The 22,937-nt window shown below is 45.3% G+C and overlaps 1 protein-coding gene across 3 annotated transcripts in view; it reads right to left on the bottom strand.

The window, feature by feature from the left end:
- The window catches only part of LOC130357220 (cilia- and flagella-associated protein 251-like), a 54,601-nt gene extending 32,057 nt beyond the window's left edge, over positions 1–22,544 (bottom strand). For all 3 annotated transcript variants that reach the window (XR_008889137.1, XM_056559825.1, XM_056559826.1), the window contains exons 1-3: positions 22,503–22,544; positions 22,338–22,418; positions 1,799–1,830 (exon numbers count right to left, since the gene is read on the bottom strand). Coding sequence is in view for 2 of the 3 variants with exons in the window: in XM_056559825.1 (XP_056415800.1) it covers positions 1,799–1,830; positions 22,338–22,367 (62 nt within the window). In the remaining variant the exon portion in view is untranslated. The remainder of the gene's footprint in view (positions 1–1,798; positions 1,831–22,337; positions 22,419–22,502) is intronic.
- Between the last annotated feature and the right edge of the window lie 393 nt (positions 22,545–22,937).

Raw genomic sequence — 22,937 nt, 5'->3', positions numbered from 1 at the left:
ATGTGACACTGATCTACATGGTGACTATGTGACACTGATCTACATGGTGACTATGTGACGCTGATCTACATGGTGACTATGTGACGCTGATCTACATGGTGACTATGTGACACTGATCTACATGGTGACTATGTGACGCTGATCTACATGGTGACTATGTGACACTGATCTACATGGTGACTATGTGACACTGATCTACATGGTGACTATGTGACGCTGATCTACATGGTGACTATGTGACACTGATCTACATGGTGACTATGTGACGCTGATCTACATGGTGACTATGTGACGCTGATCTACATGGTGACTATGTGACACTGATCTACATGGTGACTATGTGACACTGATCTACATGGTGACTATGTGACACTGATCTACATGGTGACTATGTGACGCTGATCTACATGGTGACTATGTGACACTGATCGACATGGTGACTATGTGACGCTGATCTACATGGTGACTATGTGACACTGATCTACATGGTGACTATGTGACACTGATCTACATGGTGACTATGTGACGCTGATCTACATGGTGACTATGTGACACTGATCTACATGGTGACTATGTGACGCTGATCTACATGGTGACTATGTGACACTGATCTACATGGTGACTATGTGACTCTGGGATCGTTGTTACAATGTAAATTCTACATTAGCTCTGGGGCCCCATTGTTATCCTCCATCCTCCCTACATTAGCTCTGGGGCCCCCATTGTCATCCTCCATCCCCCCTACATTAGCTCTGGGGCCCCATTGTTATCCTCCATTCCCCCTACATTAGCTCTGGGGCCCCCATTGTCATCCTCCATCCCCCCTACATTAGCTCTGGGGCCCCATTGTTATCCTCCATTCCCCCTACATTAGCTCTGGGGCCCTCATTGTCATCCTCCATCCTCCCTACATTAGCTCTGGGGGCCCCATTGTCATCCTCCATTCTCCCTACATTAGCTCTGGGGTCCCCATTGTCATCCTCCATCCTCCCTACATTAGCTCTGGCGGCCCCATTGTCATCCTCCATTCTCCCTACACTAGCTCTGGGGGCCCATTGTCATCCTCCATCCTCCTTACATTAGCTCTGGGGCCCCATCGTCATCCTCCATCCCCCCTACATTAGCTCTGGGGGCCCCATTGTCATCCCCCATTCACCCTACATTAGCTCTGGGGCCCCATTGTCATCCTCCATTCACCCTACATTAGCTCTGGGGCCCCATTGTCATCCTCCATCCTCCCTACATTAGCTCTGGGGGCCCCATTGTCATCCTCCATTCCCCCTACATTAGCTCTGGGGGCCCCATTGTCATCCTCCCTACATTAGCTCTGGGGGCCCCATTGTCATGCTCCATTCCCCCTACATTAGATTTGGGGCCCCATTGTCATCCTCCATCCTCCCTACATTAGCTCTGGGGGCCCCATTGTCATCCTCCATCCCCCTACATTAGCTCTGGGGCCCCCATTGTCATCCTCCATTCTCCCTACATTAGATTTGGGGCCCCATTGTCATCCTCCATCCTCCCTACATTAGCTCTGGGGGCCCCATTGTCATCCTCCATCCCCCTACATTAGCTCTGGGGGCCCCATTGTTATCCTCCATTCCCCCTCTAGACTGAACTCATTGTTGGGGCTTCCATTACAGGGACCCCCACCATCCGCCTGACAACTCCTGGCTACAATGAGAACAATATGTCATCACATAGAAGAACTGACCCAAACTAGAAGAGAAGACCCCTAACCCCATAATAACCTATCGGGGCGCTATAGAGCCTGCAGGTATAATGAGGATTCACTTACAGGACGATGTCCTCCTCATCAGACGATGGAATCTGTGGAGACAATATTCTATTAGTTGTAATAAAGACTTTGCTGCTATAGACAAGACTGACAGCCCCGACCTCACAGACATAGGAGCCTCATATCAGAGGAGATAAGGGGCCGCCAGACACCTGTCATGTCGCTTATCTCACAGAATCCACTCAGGTGACATCAGAGACCACAGGGAGACCCCATAGAGAGGACATAGTGGAGGATTCAGAGGATTTGACAAGAATCTCTAGGCCCCTTAGATGAGACGTCCCTCTGGGGCCCTTAGATGAGCCGTCCCTCTGGGGCCCTTAGATGAGATGTCTCTCTGGGGCCCTTAGATGAGACGTCCCTCTGGGGCCATTAGATGAGACATTCGTCTGGGGCCCTTAGATGAGACATCCCTCTGGGGCCCTTAGATGAGATGTCTCTCTGGGGCCCTTAGATGAGACATCCCTCTGGGGCCCTTAGATGAGACGTCCCTCTGGGGCCATTAGATGAGACATTCGTCTGGGGCCCTTAGATGAGACATCCGTCTGGGGTCTTTAGATGAGATGTCCCTCTGGGGCCCTTAGATGAGACATCCCTCTGGGGCCCTTAGATGAGATGTCCCTCTGGGGCCCTTAGATAAGACCCCAGGAGCACTGTGGAGCACTGTCCTCTTGTCCTATCTATGTCATTGCTGGAAATCTATTTTATTATAAAGTTCACAACACAAAGGGGGAGATTTATGTCAAGCCTGTTAATATTATTTGTATTTTCTTGTATAGTAACTATTCATCTTTTTTTTCCAGAAAAAAACACTATCTATCTTATATTTATCTATCTATCTATCCATCTCTTATCTATCTATCTATCTATCTATCTATCTCATATCTATCTATCTATCCATCTCATATCTATCTATTTATCTCTCATATCTATCTATCTCATATCGATCTATCTATCTATCTATCTATCTATCTATCTCATATCTATCTATCTATCCATCTCATATCTATCTATCTATCTCTCATATCTATCTATCTATCTCATATCGATCTATTTATCTCATATCTATCTATCTATCTCATATCTATCTATCTATCTATCTATCTCATATCTATTTATCTCATATCTATCTATCTATCTATCTATCTCATATCTATCTGTTTATCTCATATCTATCTATCTCATATCTATCAATCTCATATCTATCTATCTATCTATCTATCTATATCATATCTATCTATTTCATATCTATCTATCTAGCATGGCAATAGAAATCTTCCACTGCACACATAATTGGTGAAAAAAAATCCAAGAGTTTATTAAATAGCAAAAAATAAATAAAAAAATGTTTCTAACAACAAGGAACGATTCGACCGGCTCACCCAGTTTTTTTTTCAAACACTGACTATAAAATATACATATTTACACATATCTACTGTTACTGACCAAATCCTGTATACTGAGACCAATAATTCTAATAAAACTTTCCATCAATATTGCCCCACATTGTAATAGTGCCCCAATATAGCAGTTAGGCCCCTTCTGTGCCCAATACAGTAGTTAAAGGGTTAATCCAGCAGGATGGGGTTTTTAGAAGTGTGTCCATTCTTCTTTATATAAACCTTCACTTATCTCTAGTGCTCTCACAGTTGCCCCCGGTGGCCAGAGGGTTATACTGCCACTCAGACAATCACTGTCGGGCAGTGTGACACTCTGGGTCCAAGCGTCAGGATCTCTCACAGGAAGAGGATCGGAGCCGGGACCAGAGAGGACACCGAAGGATACCCCACAGTGTCCTGTCAGTGTTACTATGTGCAATTTGTGATGTGCTGTAGGATGGCGTCCACACAAGACTGCTCACTCCGCCATATTTAAAGGCTGCCCTAGGCCCTGAGCCTGAACATGTTTTATACATACAAAAAGTATATATACCACTGTGGTGTCCTGGTACAGGACCTGGTCCTGTCCCTGTCTAAAGTCCCCTCAGCCAGAGTCCCTCCATTCCCATAGGACTTACCCTGGTCGCCTCATGTAAATGTAAATATACAATATTTAGTAACATAGGTAATATAAATGTATAGGACATTCATCAGGTCATGTGACTTATAATTATGTTTGTACTAATGTTTAAGGACCTTCCTGGGCCATGTGATGTACCCAGAGTTCAATGGGTCAGGACTTACAGGTTTGCTGACCAATGAGCTTAGTCCAGCCTCCTTATTATATAAGGGGCTGTTGTCCATCAATTTTCTCTCTTGTTCCTGCTCATCTCTTATCTCCGGACTATCAAGCAGCACAAATCTCAGCACAAGCCTCAAGTCAGCTAGGCCAAAGCCTAAGCACCTGCAGCCACTAAACCGTGAGTTACCAAAAGCTCAATCTACCAAATCCTGTGTGACTACTACCAGCTAAAATATTATAATAAGTAGCACAGTGGCCTACATAAAAAAGCTCATTAATTCAAGTCCCAGCAAAACCTGTGAGGAACTTACATCCCGGTTACCTCTTAAAAGACTGTTATGTATAAAGACCGTTGCATAAAATCTTAAAATAAAGTTCTTCAGTTATTCATAAAACCTGCTGTGGACATTCCATATTATTCCTTGACGTTTCTGGTACGGTTGGCGGAAGGACCATTAACTCTAAGCAAACCTCACCCTGGCATCACGACAACTAAGGGTTATTACCACCAGACCCTGCACTAACATTTCAACAACCCAGACACCACAAATCTTTTGGCGTCTTACGAACAGGATACGGGTGTGTGCCTTTAAGAACTTTGCCACTCTGACCACCCGCAACAAAAAACGGGTGTATACTGTAATTGCAAAAGCCATAGTCCTCCCCCTATTCAGAAATGTGCTTTATGAACTGTCCGGAATGATCGCACGCAGCGATTAAAATTGTGCCCAGAAGTGTACGGGACTTAACTGTTGAGATTGTGCTTAACCGGGGCGCAAGAAAAAGTAAGGGGGGAGTTGAAGATTGTTTTTCTGTTGCCATGTGCAAAATCCGCAGCGAAGCTATGCTGCGCTCTCCTCTGCAACAAGAAGCGTGCGAAAATGTCCCGCGCTAGTCCGCGACCCGCCCCTCGGCGTGGACATCAAGAACACGTTCCAATGTCGAGGTGGAACTATAATCTTCTGTTTGTGTTTGCCGGGGGACAGGAAGTCAGAGCTGCACCGATGTTCTTCCGGCTGGTGGCCATTTTGTTGAAGCCTCCCATAAAAGAATCCACGCGGCCAGTCCTCTTCAGTCTCGAGATGGCAGCGAGGTGTACAGAGATGGCGGAGCACACCTCAACACGTGAGGAGAGCAGCAAGATGGCGCCGGAGTAAAGGAAAGTTTCAGCGGCCGCAGCGCAACTTTTCCAGGATCTTGCAGCAGTTGTCCCTTGGGGCCGAGGAGGCCTGCAACCTACCACCGCTACCCAAGGACGATGAGTGGCCGGCTACCCCGAAAGGGGCATCACCTGGGACATCGGCAACGGCATCACCGGTGAGATTGTCCCCTCACCACCGGACATGGGGATCCTGGGCCGAGATTCCAACTGAGGATTCGGACGTGAGTACTCCGGCGGAAGCCGCTTTCTCTTCTTCCTCCAGAGAGAGAGAGGTCCCCTTGTCCCAAGTGACTCTGCCCAGTGCACGCCCGCGATCACCCCCACTCCAAAAATGGGTGTTCGGCGATAAGCCTGCACTAATTCAGTACATGTGGGACCATGTTCTTCCCCAGCCAGGGAAGTTCCGGTCCACTGGTCCCCACAGCTGAGAAAGAAAGGGCCCGCAGGGAGGCTGAAGTCGACAGCCTCATTGAGAAGTTAAAGGCTGAGCACAGGGAGAGATAGGGGCCGAAATGCCTCCCTTATGAAGTCCGAGCAGAGCAGCAGAAAGACACCAAGAAGTTTGAAGCTCTGTACATTAGAATGCTGAACTACCCACGAGAGGGTGAGCCACCCTTGGAGCGCCGACACGCCACCGTGGTTAAATTTGATAAGGCCAGAGGTTTTGGTACCCTCCAGGATTGCAGACATGGGGGGACCGTACTGGTGAATAGGAGGGCCGTCCAGCGGGACTAACTGCCCAGAAGATACCACTCCCTGGAGCGGGGGGAGATTGTGGAGTACACCCCAGTAAAGAGTCTGTGGGATGAATGGGCTGCAGCAGTCACCAGGCCCAAAAATCTGACACAAATTCCCTTCACATACTTCCCATCGGACGACTGGGACGCAGATCACCATGGAATTCGGCCAATGAGGCTGCCTAACACCGCCTGTGAAGAGGAGGAGTACAAAGTACCCATCATGGACCCTAAACATATGCCGAGGTCCTATTCTGAAGCGTCTGTGACCGAAAACGTGCCCAGGCTTACTCCCCCTGAGGAGGTGAGGCCTAAGCAACAGACACCAATAGATGTGCCTAGGCCTACTCCCTGCCCGGAAGTGTGGTCTAACCAACACGCACCGACTAAAGTACCGTGGCCTACTCCACCCAAGGAGGTGAGGCCGGATCAACCAGCACCAACGGTAGTACCAGTGGCCTCAGCGGCTGCTATTAATTTTGCGGTGAGCGTTAACCCCTTAGTATCACAGTCTTGACTCACCAAAGTCTCATGGGACACTGCTATAAACCCTTTGAGAGAATCCCAACCTCGTGCTCCTCGCTACATGTCACAGAGCAGGAAGCACACTGATAGGCGAGGTTGGGAATCAAGAAAATTTCCCTTCTAAAATCATCATTTTTGCTTGCCATTAACTGTTTGGTACACCAGTACCTTTGTTTTTCCTACAGACTTTTCCAGTTGTAACCTGTTCAAGAAGAAGTGCCTGTCAGGACTGTGCCAAGAAGTTCACCTGTTCAGCAATGTAACCATCTAAGCTTGTGCCCGTCACCAGGCCGAGAGACTCCTTGCCTGAGGAGATCCTTGTAAGTTTGCACCCGGCCCTGGCAACAGCCGTGTTCTATTGAGGACTCAAAACGTAGGTGGACTGTTGATCCTTGCGTGTCTGTTTATTGTAAATATCCTCATAGTAATATATTTTTGTGCACAAAATGTTGCACTCAAACCGCAGATAAAGGTTACCTGAATATTTCATGTGTTGTGCTGCTCTTAGGTAGCCCTTGAGTTCTTACCAATAAAATGTCTGATGACCTCAAATGTCAAAATGTGAATGGTATTGTACAGAAATATAAAATTCCTGTACACAAGTACGTATTTCTTCCAGGTATTATAGTAGTTACTTAAAGGTGCCCTCCCAGCTCCTCTGGGAGTAACAATAAATGTCACCCTTCACAAAAAAAAATACACGTATCCAAAAAGGTAACAGTATGCTTAATTGTTATCTAGGTCAAAGAGTTCTAAGGGTAAGTGTGTAGTACCGATAGACCCTAGTAGCTAAGGCATTGGGCAGAAAGCCTCAGGCAACCCAATCCGCAACCAGTGTATAACATGAGAAACCGATATGTGGTATAATATTTCAGGTATGTTAAAAAAAAAAAATGATAGTGAGATTTATTACAGTATGTGGAAGCATCACCGTTATTATACATACTTATAGTCGAGTATCAGTATTAATAGTTGTTACGGCGAGCGCTCCGGGTCCCTGCTCCTCCCTCCCGCGACCTGGTCAACGGAGTGAAATTGGACTGCACTGTGCGTTACCGCACAGAACCCCTGCTCATGAGCATTGGACGGCATCACGAAAAATTGAACTTTTTGTTTTGCCCAACTGCACCTCTGAAGTCCTCCTTGGTCTGCCATGGCTCCAACGCCACTCTCCTACCCTTGATTGGACCACCGGGGAGATCAAGAGCTGGGGTGCTTCTTGCCATAAAAATTGCCTCACGTCTGCTCCCAGTCCCGTCAGTCAAACCTCAGTGTCTCCTTCTCTACCTGGTCTCCCCAAGGCCTATCAGGATTATGCTGTGTCTCCTCCTCATAGTCCCCGTCCTGGTAACACTTTGTCCCGTGCCCAGCTTGACCCTCTTCCCCCCCTCCCCACTCCCACGCCTTCTGGTTTGCTCGCTGTTGATGAGGTTTCCCGGGACTTCTCCACCATCTGGAAAGAGACTCAAAAATCCCTCATACAGGCCTCATCCCCGATGAAGAAACATCCCGACAAAAAGAGGGGGAGACCTAAGGGGGGGGGGGGTACTGTTACGCCGAGCGCTCCGGGTCCCTGCTCCTCCCCGGAGCGCTCGCGGTGTTCCTCTCTCTGCAGCGCCCCGGTCAGATCCGCTGACCGGGAGTGTTGCACTGACATTGCCGGCGGGGATGCGATTCGCATAATGGGACGCGCCCACTCGCGATTCGCGTCCCAAGGCACTCACCTGTCCCGGTCCCCGGCTGTCACGTCCTGGCGCACGCGGCTCCGCTCCTTAGGGCGCGCGCGCGCCAGCTCTCTAAGATTTAAAGGGCCAGTGCACCAGTGATTGGTGCCTGGCCCAATCAGCCTAATTAGCTTCCACCTGCTCCCTGTCCATATTACCTCACTTCCCCTGCACTACCTTGCCGGATCTTGTTGCCTTGTGCCAGTGAAAGCGTTTAGTGTTGTCCAAAGCCTGTGTTCCAGATCTCCTGCTATCCTCATTGACTACGAACCTTGCCGCCTGCCCCGACCTTCTGCTATGTCTGACCTTGCCTCTGCCTAGTCCTTCTGTCACACGCCTTCTCAGCAGTCAGCGAGGTTGAGCTGTTGCCGGTGGATACGACCTGGTTGCCACCGCCGGAGCAAGACCATCCCACTTTGCGGCGGGCTCTGGTGAAAACCAGTAGCATCCCTAGAACCATTCCCCGCCAATCCCTCGCTGACACAGAGGATCCACATCCAGCTAGCCGAATCATAACAATAGTCAGTCAGAAGAAAAAAAAGTAATCATTATCAATCGAATGTTCAGTCAAATGTCTTATGTCATTTTATTTCATGCATAGGCAATCAATGCATAATACAATAAAGTAAAGTGGAAATACCAAAAGGGGTATATAGATAAATTCATCCTATCCTGTTTTATATCTTGTTCATCCTGTTGGTGACTCAAACCCAAGAAAATCCTGTTTATATATTGTTGGAGCATATACGGACACTACTCAAATGTACAGAGACTTTATCTTTGTTCTTCATCTCAGCCTGCACATGGACATTTGTATTACTGCCCAGGACTGCATCCGGGCCCTATGGCCATTCCGTCCCTCTACATTAGGGGACCTATGTCGAGGACAAATTTTCTCAAGTAAGGGGGTTTGTGATGTCCCGATACAGGACCTGGAGGGGGCATTATATCTTACCTGAGTGCAGGGACTTTTCTCCTTCACAATCTGTGTAGGAGAATAATTAGGGACCCGAGTCACATGACCCGCAGGTCCTTAACCCCTTAAGGACTCAGGGTTTTTCAGTTTTTGCACTTTCGTTTTTTCCTCCTTCCCTTTTAAAAATCATAACCCTTTCATTTTTCCAACTAAAAATCCATATTATGGCTTATTTTTTGTCACCAATTCTACTTTGCAGTAACATCAGTCATTTTACCCAAAAATTCACGTCGAAACGGAAAAAAAAATCATTGTGCGACAAAATTGAAGAAAAATCACCATTTTGTAACTTTTGGGGGCTTCCGTTTCCACGCAGTGCATATTTGGGTAAAAATGACACCTTATCATTATTCTGTAGGTCCATACGGTTAAAATGATCCCCTACTTATATAGGTTTGATTTTGTCGTACTTCTGGAAAAAATCATAACTACATGCTGGAAAATGTATACGTTTAAAAATGTCATCTTCTGACCCCTATAACTTTTTTATTTTTCCACATACAGGGCGGTATGAGGGCTCATTTTTTGCGCCGTGATCTGGAGTTTTTATCGATACAATATTTGTTTTGATCGGACTTTTTGATCACTTTTTATTCATTTTTTAATGGTATAAAAAGTGACCAAAATACACTTTTTTTTTTTTTTTTTTAATTAATGATATATTTTTATAGTTAGGACATTTACGCATGCGGCGATAACACATATGTTTATTTTTATTTACACAGTTTTATTTTTTTTAAGGGAAAAAGGGGGGTGATTCAAACTTTTATCAAGGAAGGGGTTAAATGACCTTTATTAACACATTTTTTTAACTTTTTTTTTGCAGTGTTATAGGTCCCATAGGGACCTATAACACTGCACACACTGATCTCTCATACTGATCATTGTTATCCCATAGGGACCTATAACACTGCACACACTGATCTCTCATACTGATCATTGTTATCCCATAGGGACCTATAACACTGCACACACTGATGTCTTATACTGATCATTGTTATCCCATAGGGACCTATAACACTGCACACGCTGATCTCTCATCCTGATTACAGGCGTGTATTAACACGCCTGTGATCAGTGTTATCGGCACTTGACTGCTCCTGCCTGGATCTCAGGCACGGAGCAGTCATTCGTCGTTCGGACACCGAGGAGGCAGGTAAGGTCCCTCCCGGTGTCCTGTAAGCTGTTTGGGACGCCGCAATTTCACCGCAGCGGTCCCGAGCAGCCCGACTGAGCACCCGGGATACTTTCACTTTACCTTCAGACACGGCAGTCAGCTTTGATCGCCGTGTCTGAAGGGTTAATAAAGGGCATCACTGCGATCGGTGATGTCCTGTATTCGCCGCGGGTCCAGGCTGTTGATAGCCGCCGGGACCGACCCGATATGATGCGGGGACACCGCGTGACCCCGCGGCATATCACGGGAGCCGGCGGAGGACGTAAATATACGTCCTGCGTCGTTAAGGGGTTAAAGGGGTACTCCCACGGAAAACTTTTTTTCAAATCAACTGGTGCCAGAAACTTAAACAGATTTGTAAATTACTTCTAATAAAAAATCTTAATCCTTCCAGTACTTTTTAGGGGCTGTATTCTACAGAGGAAGTGCTTTACTTTTTAGATTTCGCTCATGTCATGACCACAGTGCTCTCTGCTGACCTCTGCTGTCCATTTTTGGAACTGTCCAGAGCAGGATAGGTTTGCTATGGGGATTTTCTTCTGCTCTGGACAGTTCCTAAAATGGACAGCAGAGGTCAGCAGAGAGCACTGTGGTCATGACATCAGAGAAAGCATTTCCTCTGTAGAATATAGCCCCTAAAAAGTATTAGGATTTTTTTATAGAAATAATTTGCAAATCTGTTTAACTTTCTGGCACCAGTTGATTAAAAAAAAAAATTTAAAAAAGTTTTCCACGGGAGTACCCCTTTAACCTCTTAAGGACCAATGACGTTGTGGAACGTCATGGCACCCTGGGCTTTAAGGACCAATGACGTTCCACAACGTCATGGCCTTTTCCGGTCTCTGCCGTTCGCCGGGCAGAGATCGGAACTGGATGCCTGCTGAAATCCTTCAGCAGGCATCCAGGGCAAACGCCGAGGGGGCCATGTAGGCCCCCCATGTCGGCGATCGCCGCAAATCGCAAGGGAAATCGCCCTTGCGATCTGCGGCGATACCGGGCTGATCGGGTCTCTGGGACCCGACCGCCCGGTAATTTTGCATGATTCCGGCTGTCACAGACAGCCAGGACCATGCTGGAGTATAGGAGTGAGGTGACAAACCTGCCACCTCCTCCGATCCCCTGCGATCCGTCGGTTAACTAACCGAGCGATCCGTCGGTTAACTAACCGACCAATCGCAGGAGGGGGGGCGGTTACTTCCTCCCGCCCTGCCCGGCCCCTTGAAGTCCGGAGAGGACGGGAGGAAGACCGGAGGACGCGGCGGGGGACGGGGGAGTGCTGGGGACCGGCCCCGGTACTTACCTCGTCCCTGAAGACCCGGATCCAGACGGCGGCAGCGGCGACAGGTGAGTTGATCGTCAGCCGCGGTCGGGCCCTTTACAGCAATGCACGTTACCGTAAAACGACATGCAATGCTGTAATGGGACCCTGTATACTACAACTCCCAGCATGCCCAGACAGCCCTTGGCGTCTGGGCACGCTGGGAGTTGTAGTTTTGCAACATCTGGAGGTCCACAGTTTGGAGACCACTGTGCCCTTCCAGATGTTGCAAAACTACACATTCTCAGCATGCCTTTACTGTCCAGGCATGCTGGGAGTTGTAGTTCTGTAACATCTGGCCCTTCAGATGTTGCAAAACTACAACTCCCAGCATGCCTGGACAGTTTTGGCATACTGGGAGTTGTAGTTTTGCAACATCTGGAAGGGCACAGATTGGGAACCACTGTATTAGTGGTCTGCAAACTGTAGTCCTCCAGATGTTGCAAAACTACAACTCCAAGCATGCTAGGAGTTGTAGTTCGGCAACATCTGGCTCTAAAGATGTTGCCGAACTACTACTCCCAGCATGCCTGAGAATGTTTGGGAGTTGTGATTTTGCAACATCTGGAGGCACACTGGTTGGGAAACATTGTCTGTTTCCTAACTCAGTGTTTCCCAACCCGCGTGCCTCCAGCTGTTGCAAAACTAGAACTACCTGCATGCACTGATGGACTGTGCATGCTGGGAGTTGTGGTTTTGCAACAGCTGGAGGTCCCCCCCCCCCCCCCTGTGAATTCACATGGGCAGGGGGCTTACAGCGAGTATCAGGCTGCAAGTTTGCAGTGCAGCAAATTTTGCGCGGCAGCTAAAACTCGCTGTAACCCCCCGCCCGTGTGACTGTACCCTAAAAACACTACACTACAATAACACAAAATAAAATAACTTTATTCCTTGTTACGTTCCTCAAGGGGTCTAGTTTCCAAAATGGTATGCCATGTGGGTATTTTTTCCTGTTCTGGCACCATAGGGGCTTCCTAAATGCAACATGCCCCCCAAAAACCATTTCAGAAAAACGTACTCTCCAAAATCCCCTCATCGCTCCTTCGCTTCTGAGCCCTCTACTGCGCCCGCCGAACAATTTACATAGACACATGAGGTATGTGCTTACTCGAGAGAAATTGGGCTACAAATATAAGTATACATTTTCTCCTTTTACGCCTTGTAAAAATTAAAAAATTGGGTCTACAAGAACATGCAAGTGTAAAAAATGAAGATTGTGAATTTTCTCCTTCACTTGCTGCTATTCCTGTGAAACACCTAAAGGGTTAAAACACTTACTGAATGTCATTTTGAATACTTTGGGGGGTGCAGTTTTTATAATGGGGTCATTTATGGGGTATTTCTAATATGAAGACCCTTCAAATCCACTTCAAACCTGAACTGGTCCCTGAAAAATTGTGATTTTGGAAATTTTGTGAAAAATTGGAAAATTGCTGCTGAACTTTGAAGCCCTCTGGTGTCTTCCAAAAGTAAAAACTCGAAAATGTTATGATGCAAACATAAAGTAGACATATTGTATATGTGAATAAAAAAAAAATTATTTGGAATATCCATTTTCCTTACAAGCAGAGAGCTTCAAAGTTAGAAAAATGCAAAATTTTCAATTTTTTCATCAAATTTTGGAATTTTTCGCCAAGAAATGATGCAAGTATCAACAAAATTTTACCAATAACAAAAAATAGAATATGTCACGAAAAAACAAACTCGGAATAAGAATGATAGGTAAAAGCGTCTTAGAATTATTAATGCTTAAAGTGACAGTGGTCAGATGTTCAAAAAACGCTCTGGTCCTAAGGTGTAAAATGGCCTGGTCCTTAAGGGGTTAAGCCTTACTGCACAGAGGAAGAAGACAGATTGAAAAGGTAAGGTGTGTGTGTCTGCATTTACTGTTCACTACTCACTATTCTGCTGTTACACCATGTCTTATCCTCCAGTCACCTCCAGAGCTGCAGCCATTATTCTGCTGTTACACCATGTCTTATTCTCCAGTCACCTCCAGAGCTGCAGCCATTATTCTGCTGTTATACCATGTCTTATCCTACAGTCACCTCCAGAGCTGCAGCCATTATTCTGCTGTTACACCATGTCTTATCCTCCAGTCACCTCCAGAGCTGCAGCCATTATTCTGCTGTTATACCATGTCTTATTCTCCAGTCACCTCCAGAGCTGCAGCCATTATTCTGCTGTTACACCATGTCTTATCCTACAGTCACCTCCAGAGTTGCAGCCATTATTCTGCTGTTATACCATGTCTTATCCTACAGTCACCTCCAGAGCTGCAGCCTTTATTCTGCTGTTATACCATGTCTTATCCTACAGTCACCTCCAGAGCTGCAGCCTTTATTCTGCTGTTATACCATGTCTTATCCTACAGTCACCTCCAGAGCTGCAGCCATTATTCTGATGTTATACCATGTCTTATCCTACAGTCACCTCCAGAGCTGCAGCCATTATTCTGCTGTTATACCATGTCTTATCCTACAGTCACCTCCAGAGCTGCAGCCATTATTCTGCTGTTATACCATGTCTTATCCTACAGTCACGTCCAGAGCTGCAGCCATTATTCTGCTCTTATACCATGTCTTATCCTCCAGTCACCTCCAGAGCTGCAGCCACTATTCTGTTGTTATACCATGTCTTATCCTACAGTCACCTCCAGAGCTGCAGCCATTATTCTGCTGTAACACCATGCCTTATCCTACAGTCACCTCCAGAGCTGCAGCCATTATTCTGCTGTTACACCATGTCTTATCCTACAGTCACCTTCAGAGCTGCAGCCTTTATTCTGCTGTTATGCCATGTCTTATCCTACAGTCACCTCCAGAGCTGCAGCCATTATTCTGCTGTTACACCATGTCTTCTCCTACAGTCACCTCCAGAGCTGCAGCCATTATTCTGCTGTTATACCATGTCTTATCCTACAGTCACCTCCAGAGCTGCAGCCATTATTCTGCTGTTATACCATGTCTTATCCTACAGTCACCTCCAGAGCTGCAGCCTTTATTCTGCTGTTACACCATGTCTTCTCCTACAGTCACCTCCAGAGCTGCAGCCATTATTCTGCTGTTATACCATGTCTTATCCTACAGTCACCTCCAGAGCTGCAGCCATTATTCTGCTGTTATACCATGTCTTATCCTACAGTCACCTCCAGAGCTGCAGCCTTTATTCTGCTGTTACACCATGTCTTATCCTCCAGTCACCTCCAGAGCTGCAGCCATTATTCTGCTGTTACACCATGTCTTATCCTACAGTCACCTCCAGAGCTGCAGCCTTTGTTCTGCTGTTTTACCATGTCTTATCCTACAGTCACCTCCAGAGCTGCAGCCATTATTCTGCTGTTACATCATGTCTTATCCTCCGGTCACCTCCAGAGCTGCAGCCATTATTCTGCTGTTATACCATGTCTTATCCTACAGTAACCTCCAGAGTTGCAGCCATTATTCTGCTGTTACACCATGTCTTATCCTACAGTCACCTCCAGAGCTGCAGCCATTATTCTGCTGTTACATCATGTCTTATCCTCCAGTCACCTCCAGAGCTGCAGCCATTATTCTGCTGTTATACCATGTCTTATCCTCCAGTCACCTCCAGAGCTGCAGCCATTATTCTGCTGTTACATCATGTCTTACCCTCCAGTCACCTTCAGAGCTGCAGCCACTATTCTGCTGTTATACCATGTCTTATCCTACAGTCACCTCCAGAGCTGCAGCCACTATTCTGCTGTTACATCATGCCTTATCCTCCAGTCACCTCCAGAGCTGCACTTACTATTCTGCTGTTACACCATGCCTTATCCTCCAATCACCTCTAGAGCAGCAGCAACTATTCTGCTGTAAAATAATTTCTTATCCTCCAAATCTGTACTCACTATTCTGATGTTACACCATGTCTTTTCCTACAGTCACCTCTGGAGCTGCAGCCACTATTCTACTGTGACTTAATTTCTTATCCACCAGTCACCTCCAGAGCTGCATTCACTATTCTGCTGTTACATCATGTATTATCCTCCTGTCACCTCTAAAACTGCAGCCATTATTCTGCTCTTGCATCATGCCTTTTCCTCTAGTCACCTCTAGAGCTACACTTAATATTCTGCTGTCTAATACTCAAGTCACCTCCAGAGCTGCACTCAGTAGTCTGATTTAACATCATATTTTATACTCGTCACCTCCAAAGCTGAAGTCACTATTCTGCTGTTACATCATGTCTTATCCTCCAGTCACCTCTAGAGCTGCACTTACTATTCTGCTGTTACATCATGTCTTATCCTCCTGTCACCTCTAGAGCTGCACTTACTATTCTGCTGTTACATCATGTCTTATCCTCCTGTCACCTCTAGAGCTGCACTTACTATTCTGCTGTCTTATACTATAGTCACCTCCAGAGCTGCACTCAGAGTTGCCAGTCTCCATCTTGCTCTGCAGTCTCCCCAGCATGGTTCCCAGGACACATTCCTCCAGTGTCCTCTCCTCTTCTCTCCCCACAGACTGCAGCCTATGAGACAGGGGGAGCGCGCTGGTGACCTCTGAGGTCCCATACAGAGGGTGCAGTGACCTCATTACATGCTGCCGGCGTCAGACCTGTGATGTCATCAGCCGCTCCTGCAAGTCTAAAACGGCCTAAATAATTATAGATCCGGCCCTGGGCGGCAGTCCGGCCACTGCTGGCCCACAGGGAGAACGGCCTACCGGGGATTATCCCAGTATCCTGGTGAGCCAGTCCGGTCCTGTGCACAAACGAAACCTATACAAAGGAAAAGGGATGTGCTGTTCTACACTATCTATCTATCTATTTATCTATCTCATATCTATCTATCTTTCTATCTCATATCTATCTCATATCTATCTATCTATCTCATATCTATCTATCTCATATCTATCTATCTATCTCATATCTTTCTATCTCATATCTATCTATCTCATATCTATCTAGCAACAGGAGAATACAGCAGCACACTGCTAGCACAAAGATATAGATGAAACATGAGTATATAGATAAAACATGAGTATATAGATAGAACATGAAAAGCTATACAGCTGTAATGCAATAAATGATGATATGAAACTATGAAATTATGAGGTACTTAGCTTGCAAATTTGGCGCCAAATAGCGTGGACCGTCCCACCACGGTAAGGTGACCTCATTCTGGGACGGACCCTACACTGTGAATATGCCTCTGTGTGAACAGTACAGCAGGCATTGCAAGGTCTGAAACATCCAAGGCCCCTAATATACACCTAATAGAGGTGGGTGGGGTGCATGAGCCAACATGGAGGTAGCCACTCCCCTGTATGTGTTATACAACCAAAGAATAAGTTGGCCAGCACTATTGATTCCAAACTATTGTAAAGACCTGGCTTACAGGTGCTGCTGGGCTAAATATATAGCAACAGGAGAATACAGCAGCACACTGCTAGCACAAAGATATAGATACAACATGAGTATATAGATAAAACATGAGTATAGTATTTATTGCACTACAGCTGTATTGCTTTTCATGTTCTATCTATATACTCATGTTGTATCTATATACTCATGTTGTATGTATATCTTTGTGCTAGCAGTGTGCTGCTGTATTCCCCTGTTGCTGTATATTTAGCCCAGCAGCCTGCACCTGTAAGCCAGGTCTTTACAATAGTTTGGAATCAATAGTGCTGGCCAACTTATTCTTTGGTTGTATTACACATACACCCCATCCACCTCTATTAGGTGTATATTAGGGGCCTTGGATGTTTCAGACCTTGCAATGCCTGTTGTACTGTTCACACAGAGGCATAATCATAGTGTAGGGTCCGTCCCAGAATGAGGTCACCTTACCGTGGTGGGACGGTCCACGCTATTTGGCGCCAAATTTGCAAGCTAAGTACCTCATAATTTCATAGTTTCATATCCTCATTTATTGCATTACAGCTGTATAGCTTTTCATGTTCTATCTATATAATCATGTTTTATCTATATACTCATGTTTCATCTATATCTTTGTGCTAGCAGTGTGTTGCTGTATTCTCCTGTTGCTGTATATTTAGCCCAGCAGCCTGCACCTGTCTTTACAATAGATTGGAATCAATAGTGCTGGCCAACTTATTCTTTGGTTGTATCTATCTATCTATCTCATATCTATCTATCTATCTATCTATCTCATAGCTATCTATCTATCTCATATCTATCTATCTATCTATCTCATATCTATCTATCTATCTATCTCATATCTATCTATCTCTCATATCTATCTATCTAATATCTATCTATCTCATATCTGTCTCAAATCTATCTATCTCTCTAATATCTATCTCATATCTATCTCATATCTATCTATCTGTCTCATATCTATCTATCTATCTATCTCATATCTATCTCTCTCTCTCATATCTATCTCATATCTATTAATCTCTCTCATATCTATCTCTCTCATATCTATCTATCTCATATCTATCTCATATCTATCTATCTATCTTTCTCATATCTATCTATCTCATATCTATCTAATATCTATCTATCTCATATCTATCTCATATCTATCTATCTATCTGTCTCATATCTATCTATCTATCTATCTATCTATCTATCTCATATCTATCTATCTATCTCATATCTATCTCATATCTATCTATCTATCTTTCTCATATCTATCTATCTCATATCTATCTAATATCTATCTATCTAATATCTATCTATCTAATATCTATCTATCTCTCTCATATCTCTCTCTCATATCTATCTATCTATCTATCTATCTAACACGCACCCTCATTTTACCAAAGATATTTGGGTAAAAAAATTTTTTTTACCCAAATATCCTTGGTAAAATGAGGGTGTGTGTGTGTGCATGTGTATACCCCGATACACCCCCAGGAAAGGCAGGGGGAGAGAGGCCATCGCTGCCCGCTTCTCTCCCCCTGCCTTTCCTGGGGTCTAGAGCCCTGCTGCCGCCGCTTCTCTCCCGCTGGCTATCGGTGCCGCTGCCCGTTCTCTCCCCCTGTCTATAGGTGCCGGCGCCCCATTTCCAGCACAGATAGCCAGGGGGAGAGAAGCTGTGCCGGTAATGGGGAAGCGGCGCCGATAGCCAGGGGGAGAGAAGGGGCAGCGGCACCCATTGCCGGCGCCGCTGCCTCGTTGCCTCCCCCATCCCTGGGTGTATAGTTACCTGTTGCCGGGGTCGGGTCCGCGCTGCTTGAGGCCTCCGGTGTGCGTCCCCTGCGTTGTTGCTATGCACTGCACGGTGCGGCGCACTGACGTCATGCGCCATGCAGTGCAGTGCATAGCAACGACGCAGGGGACGCACACCGGAGGCCTGAAGCAGCGCGGACCCGACCCCGGCAACAGGTAATTATACAACCGGGGATGGGGGAGGCAACAGGGCAGCGGCGCCGGCAATGGGTGCCGCTGCCCCTTCTCTCCCCCTGGCTATCGGCGCCGCTGCCACTTCTCTCCCCCTGGCTATTGGCGCCACTGCCACTTCTCTCCCCCTGGCTATTGGCGCCGCTGCCCCTTCTCTCCCCCTGGCTATTGGCGCCGCTGCCCCTTCTCTCCCCCTGGCTATTGGCGCCGCTGCCCCTTCTCTCCCCCTGGCTATCGGCGACGCTGCCCCATTGCCGGCACCGCTTCTCTCCCCCGGGCTATCGGCGCCGGCAATGGGGCGCCGGCACCGATAGTCAGGGGGAGAGAAAGGGCAGCGGCACCGATAGCCAGGGGGAGAGAAGGGCCGGCAGCAGGGCTCTAGACCCCAGGGCAGGCAGGGGGAGAGAAGCCGGCAGCGGTGGCGGCCTCTGGACCTGCAAAGCTGCTGCAGTTCATTGATTTAAAGCGCCCACTTTAAATCATTGAACTGCAGCGGCTTATCAGCGTATAACACGCAGGTAGACTTTAGGCTAAAAATTTTAGCCTAAAAAGTGCGTGTTATATGCCAATAAATACGGTATCTATCTATCTATCTCATATCTATCTATCTCATATCTATCTATCTCATATCTATCTATCTCATATCTATCTATCTCATATCTATCTATCTCATATCTATCTCATATCTATCTCATATCTATCTATCTCATATCTATCTATCTCATATCTATCTATCTCATATCTATCTATCTATCTCATATCTATCTATCTCATATCTATCTATCTCATATCTATCTATCTCATATCTATCTATCTATCTATCTCATATCTATCTCATATCTATCCATCTATCTATCTATCTATCTCATATCTATCTATCTCATATCTATCTATCTATCTATCTCATATCTATCTATTTAAAATCTATCTATCTCACATCCATCTATCTCTCTCATATCTATCTATCTATCTCATATCTTTCTATCTCATATCTATCTCATATCTATCTATCTCATATCTATCTATCTATCTCATATCTATCTATCTATCTATCTCATATCTATCTCATATCTATCCATCTATCTATCTATCTCATATCTATCTATCTCATATCTATCTATCTATCTCATATCTATCTATTTAATATCTATCTATCTCACATCCATCTATCTCTCTCATATCTATCTATCTATCTCATATCTATCTATCTATCTCTCTCATATCTATCTATCTATCTATCTCATATCTATCTATCTCATATCTATCTATCTATCTATCTCATATCCATCTATCTATCTATCTCATATCTATCTATCTCATATCTATCGATCTCATATCTATCTATCTCATATCTATCTATCTATTTAATATCTATCTATCTCACATCTATCTATCTCTCTCATATCTATCTATCTATCTCATAGCTATCTATCTCATATCTATCTATCTATCTCATATCTATTTATCTATCTATCTATCTATCTAAATCATTGAACTGCAGCGGCTTATCAGCGTATAACACGCAGGTAGACTTTAGGCTAAAAATTTTAGCCTAAAAAGTGCGTGTTATATGCCAATAAATACGGTATCTATCTATCTATCTCATATCTATCTATCTCATATCTATCTATCTCATATCTATCTATCTCATATCTATCTATCTCATATCTATCTCATATCTATCTATCTCATATCTATCTATCTCATATCTATCTATCTCTCTCATATCTATCTATCTATCTATCTATCTATCTCATATCTATCTATCTATCTATCTATCTCATATCTATCTCTATCTCTCTCTCTCATATCTATCTATCTATCTCATATCTATCTATCCATCTCATATCTATCTATCTATCTATCTATCTGTGTCTTTGCTGTAAATATATTGTATTATAAAGTAAACAACACAATGGGGGAGATCTATTAAACCTTGTGCTTGTGCGGTAGTAACCAAGGTTTAATTATTCAGAGACCTTATGAAAATGAAAGCTGGAATCTGATTGGTTGCTATGGCAATGCCTCCCCCGCTCCTCTACACAAGGCTTAATAAATCTTCCCCCAAACTGTATATAATGGAACAATCCAGAAGGTCCTGAAGATAAATCTCACATTATATAAACACAATAAATAGAACAAAGGAAAAAACTATGGGGGGATTTATGGCTCCATCTTATAAGTGTCACTGTGTTACCCATAGCAACCAAAGGTAAGCCCATAGCAACCATTAACAACTCAGCCCATAGCAACCAATCACAGCTCAGCCTATAGCAACCAATTACCACTCAGCCCATAGCAACCAATCACAGCTTAGCTTTTGTGTAATATATTCCTCTGGTAAAATGAAAGCAGAACGGTAATTGGTTGCTATGGGCTAAGCAGTGATTGGTTGCTATGGGAAACACAGAGAATCTTCCTATTAGACGGCGCCATAAATATCCCCATATATATATATATATATATATATATATATATATATATATATGTGACAACTTGATGTCCCCAAAGAGAAGCATCCGCCCTGCACCAAACCCCCAGCTCTATACATACCAAATGTAAGTATGTGATTGGTGGATATAACCCTGCTGTCCGATCAGAATGGAGACTCCGCGGCCTCTATTCACTTCACCCGCTTTGGACATTGCGACATTTTCTCCTAATCCCTTGGAAATGGCTTTGTCACTGTTTTGTATCCAGTAACAGTATGGGGGTATTATGCAGCCATCAGGGGGTGGTAGTATGTGGTCATGGTGTAGCGGGATCATTTCTCCCCTGGGGATTATTGGTAGTATTGTCTCAGTGTAGAGACTGCAGCAAGTGACCCCAACCATCAGCGGTCACATGACTTAACGGTTATTTAGAAGGTCACATGATGCTGAGGCCGGTAATCATACAAGGTCACATGATGCTGAGGCCGGTAATCATACAAGGTCACATGATGCTGAGACCAGTAATCATACAAGGTCACAAGATGCTGAGGCCGGTAATCATACAAGGTCACATGATGCTGAGGCCGGTAATCATACAAGGTCACATGATGCTGAGACCGGTAATCATACAAGGTCACATGATGCTGAGACCGGTAATCATACAAGGTCACATGATGCTGAGGCCGGTAATAATACAAGGTCACATGCTGCTGAGGCCGGTAATATTACAAGGTCACATGATGCTGAGGCCGGTAATCATGACAGCCTGTAAACAGACCGGGCCGTCTCCAGAACCTTTGTGCTGGATCGGGAGGAAATAAAGTTTTTATTTTACGAGATTTGATGCATTTTTTCTTTTGCTGACTATAGGTAAGTCTGGAGGGGGGGAGGGGGGGCTCAGGCAGGTAAATGGCCGCAAGGTGTGACCCCGCTCTGGACATTCCTTCTGGACATCATCTGACTTACCTCCATGGGCTTGCTGGAAATCTGCGCCATTTTTTTGATTGCTTAAAATCACTTGCAAATTGCTTGAAAATCGCTTTGTCACTGGATTCACAGAAGAAAATGAAGAAATTAATTTTTAAAAATTGAATAATGGCGGATCAGGGGGGACAGACAGCGTGGACCTACCTCCTCCTCTACATACAGTAGAACCCTCAAAGAACATTCCGGGCCGCAGCTCCTTATACCATGTCATCTTGTCCAGACTTCTATGACATCATCACTCTCATCATCCACTACTGACCTGTAGATAGCATATAACACTGTGCAGTATATACAATGTATATGTATTACACTAATATAAATTACACTGCCCCATATAGTTTTAGTCCCCTCTGGGTCCCTTTATAGTACTAGGTCCCATCACATTGCCCCCATACATTGTCCACATATGGTATTAGGCCACTTTGTGTCTCTGTATAGTGTTTTTCTCCCTTACATTGCCCCCATATAGCATAAGCCTCACCTTCCATTGCCCCCATATAGCATAAGGCCCCCTCACATTGCCTCCTATAGAGCATTAGGCCCCAAACATTACCCCCATTGAGTATTAGGCCCTAAATA

This window comes from Hyla sarda, chromosome 2, assembly GCF_029499605.1.
Source record: "Hyla sarda isolate aHylSar1 chromosome 2, aHylSar1.hap1, whole genome shotgun sequence".
Taxonomy (NCBI): domain Eukaryota; kingdom Metazoa; phylum Chordata; class Amphibia; order Anura; family Hylidae; genus Hyla; species Hyla sarda.
Note: the sequence above shows the minus strand (reverse complement) of the source record. Positions and strands in the feature narration are given on the sequence as shown.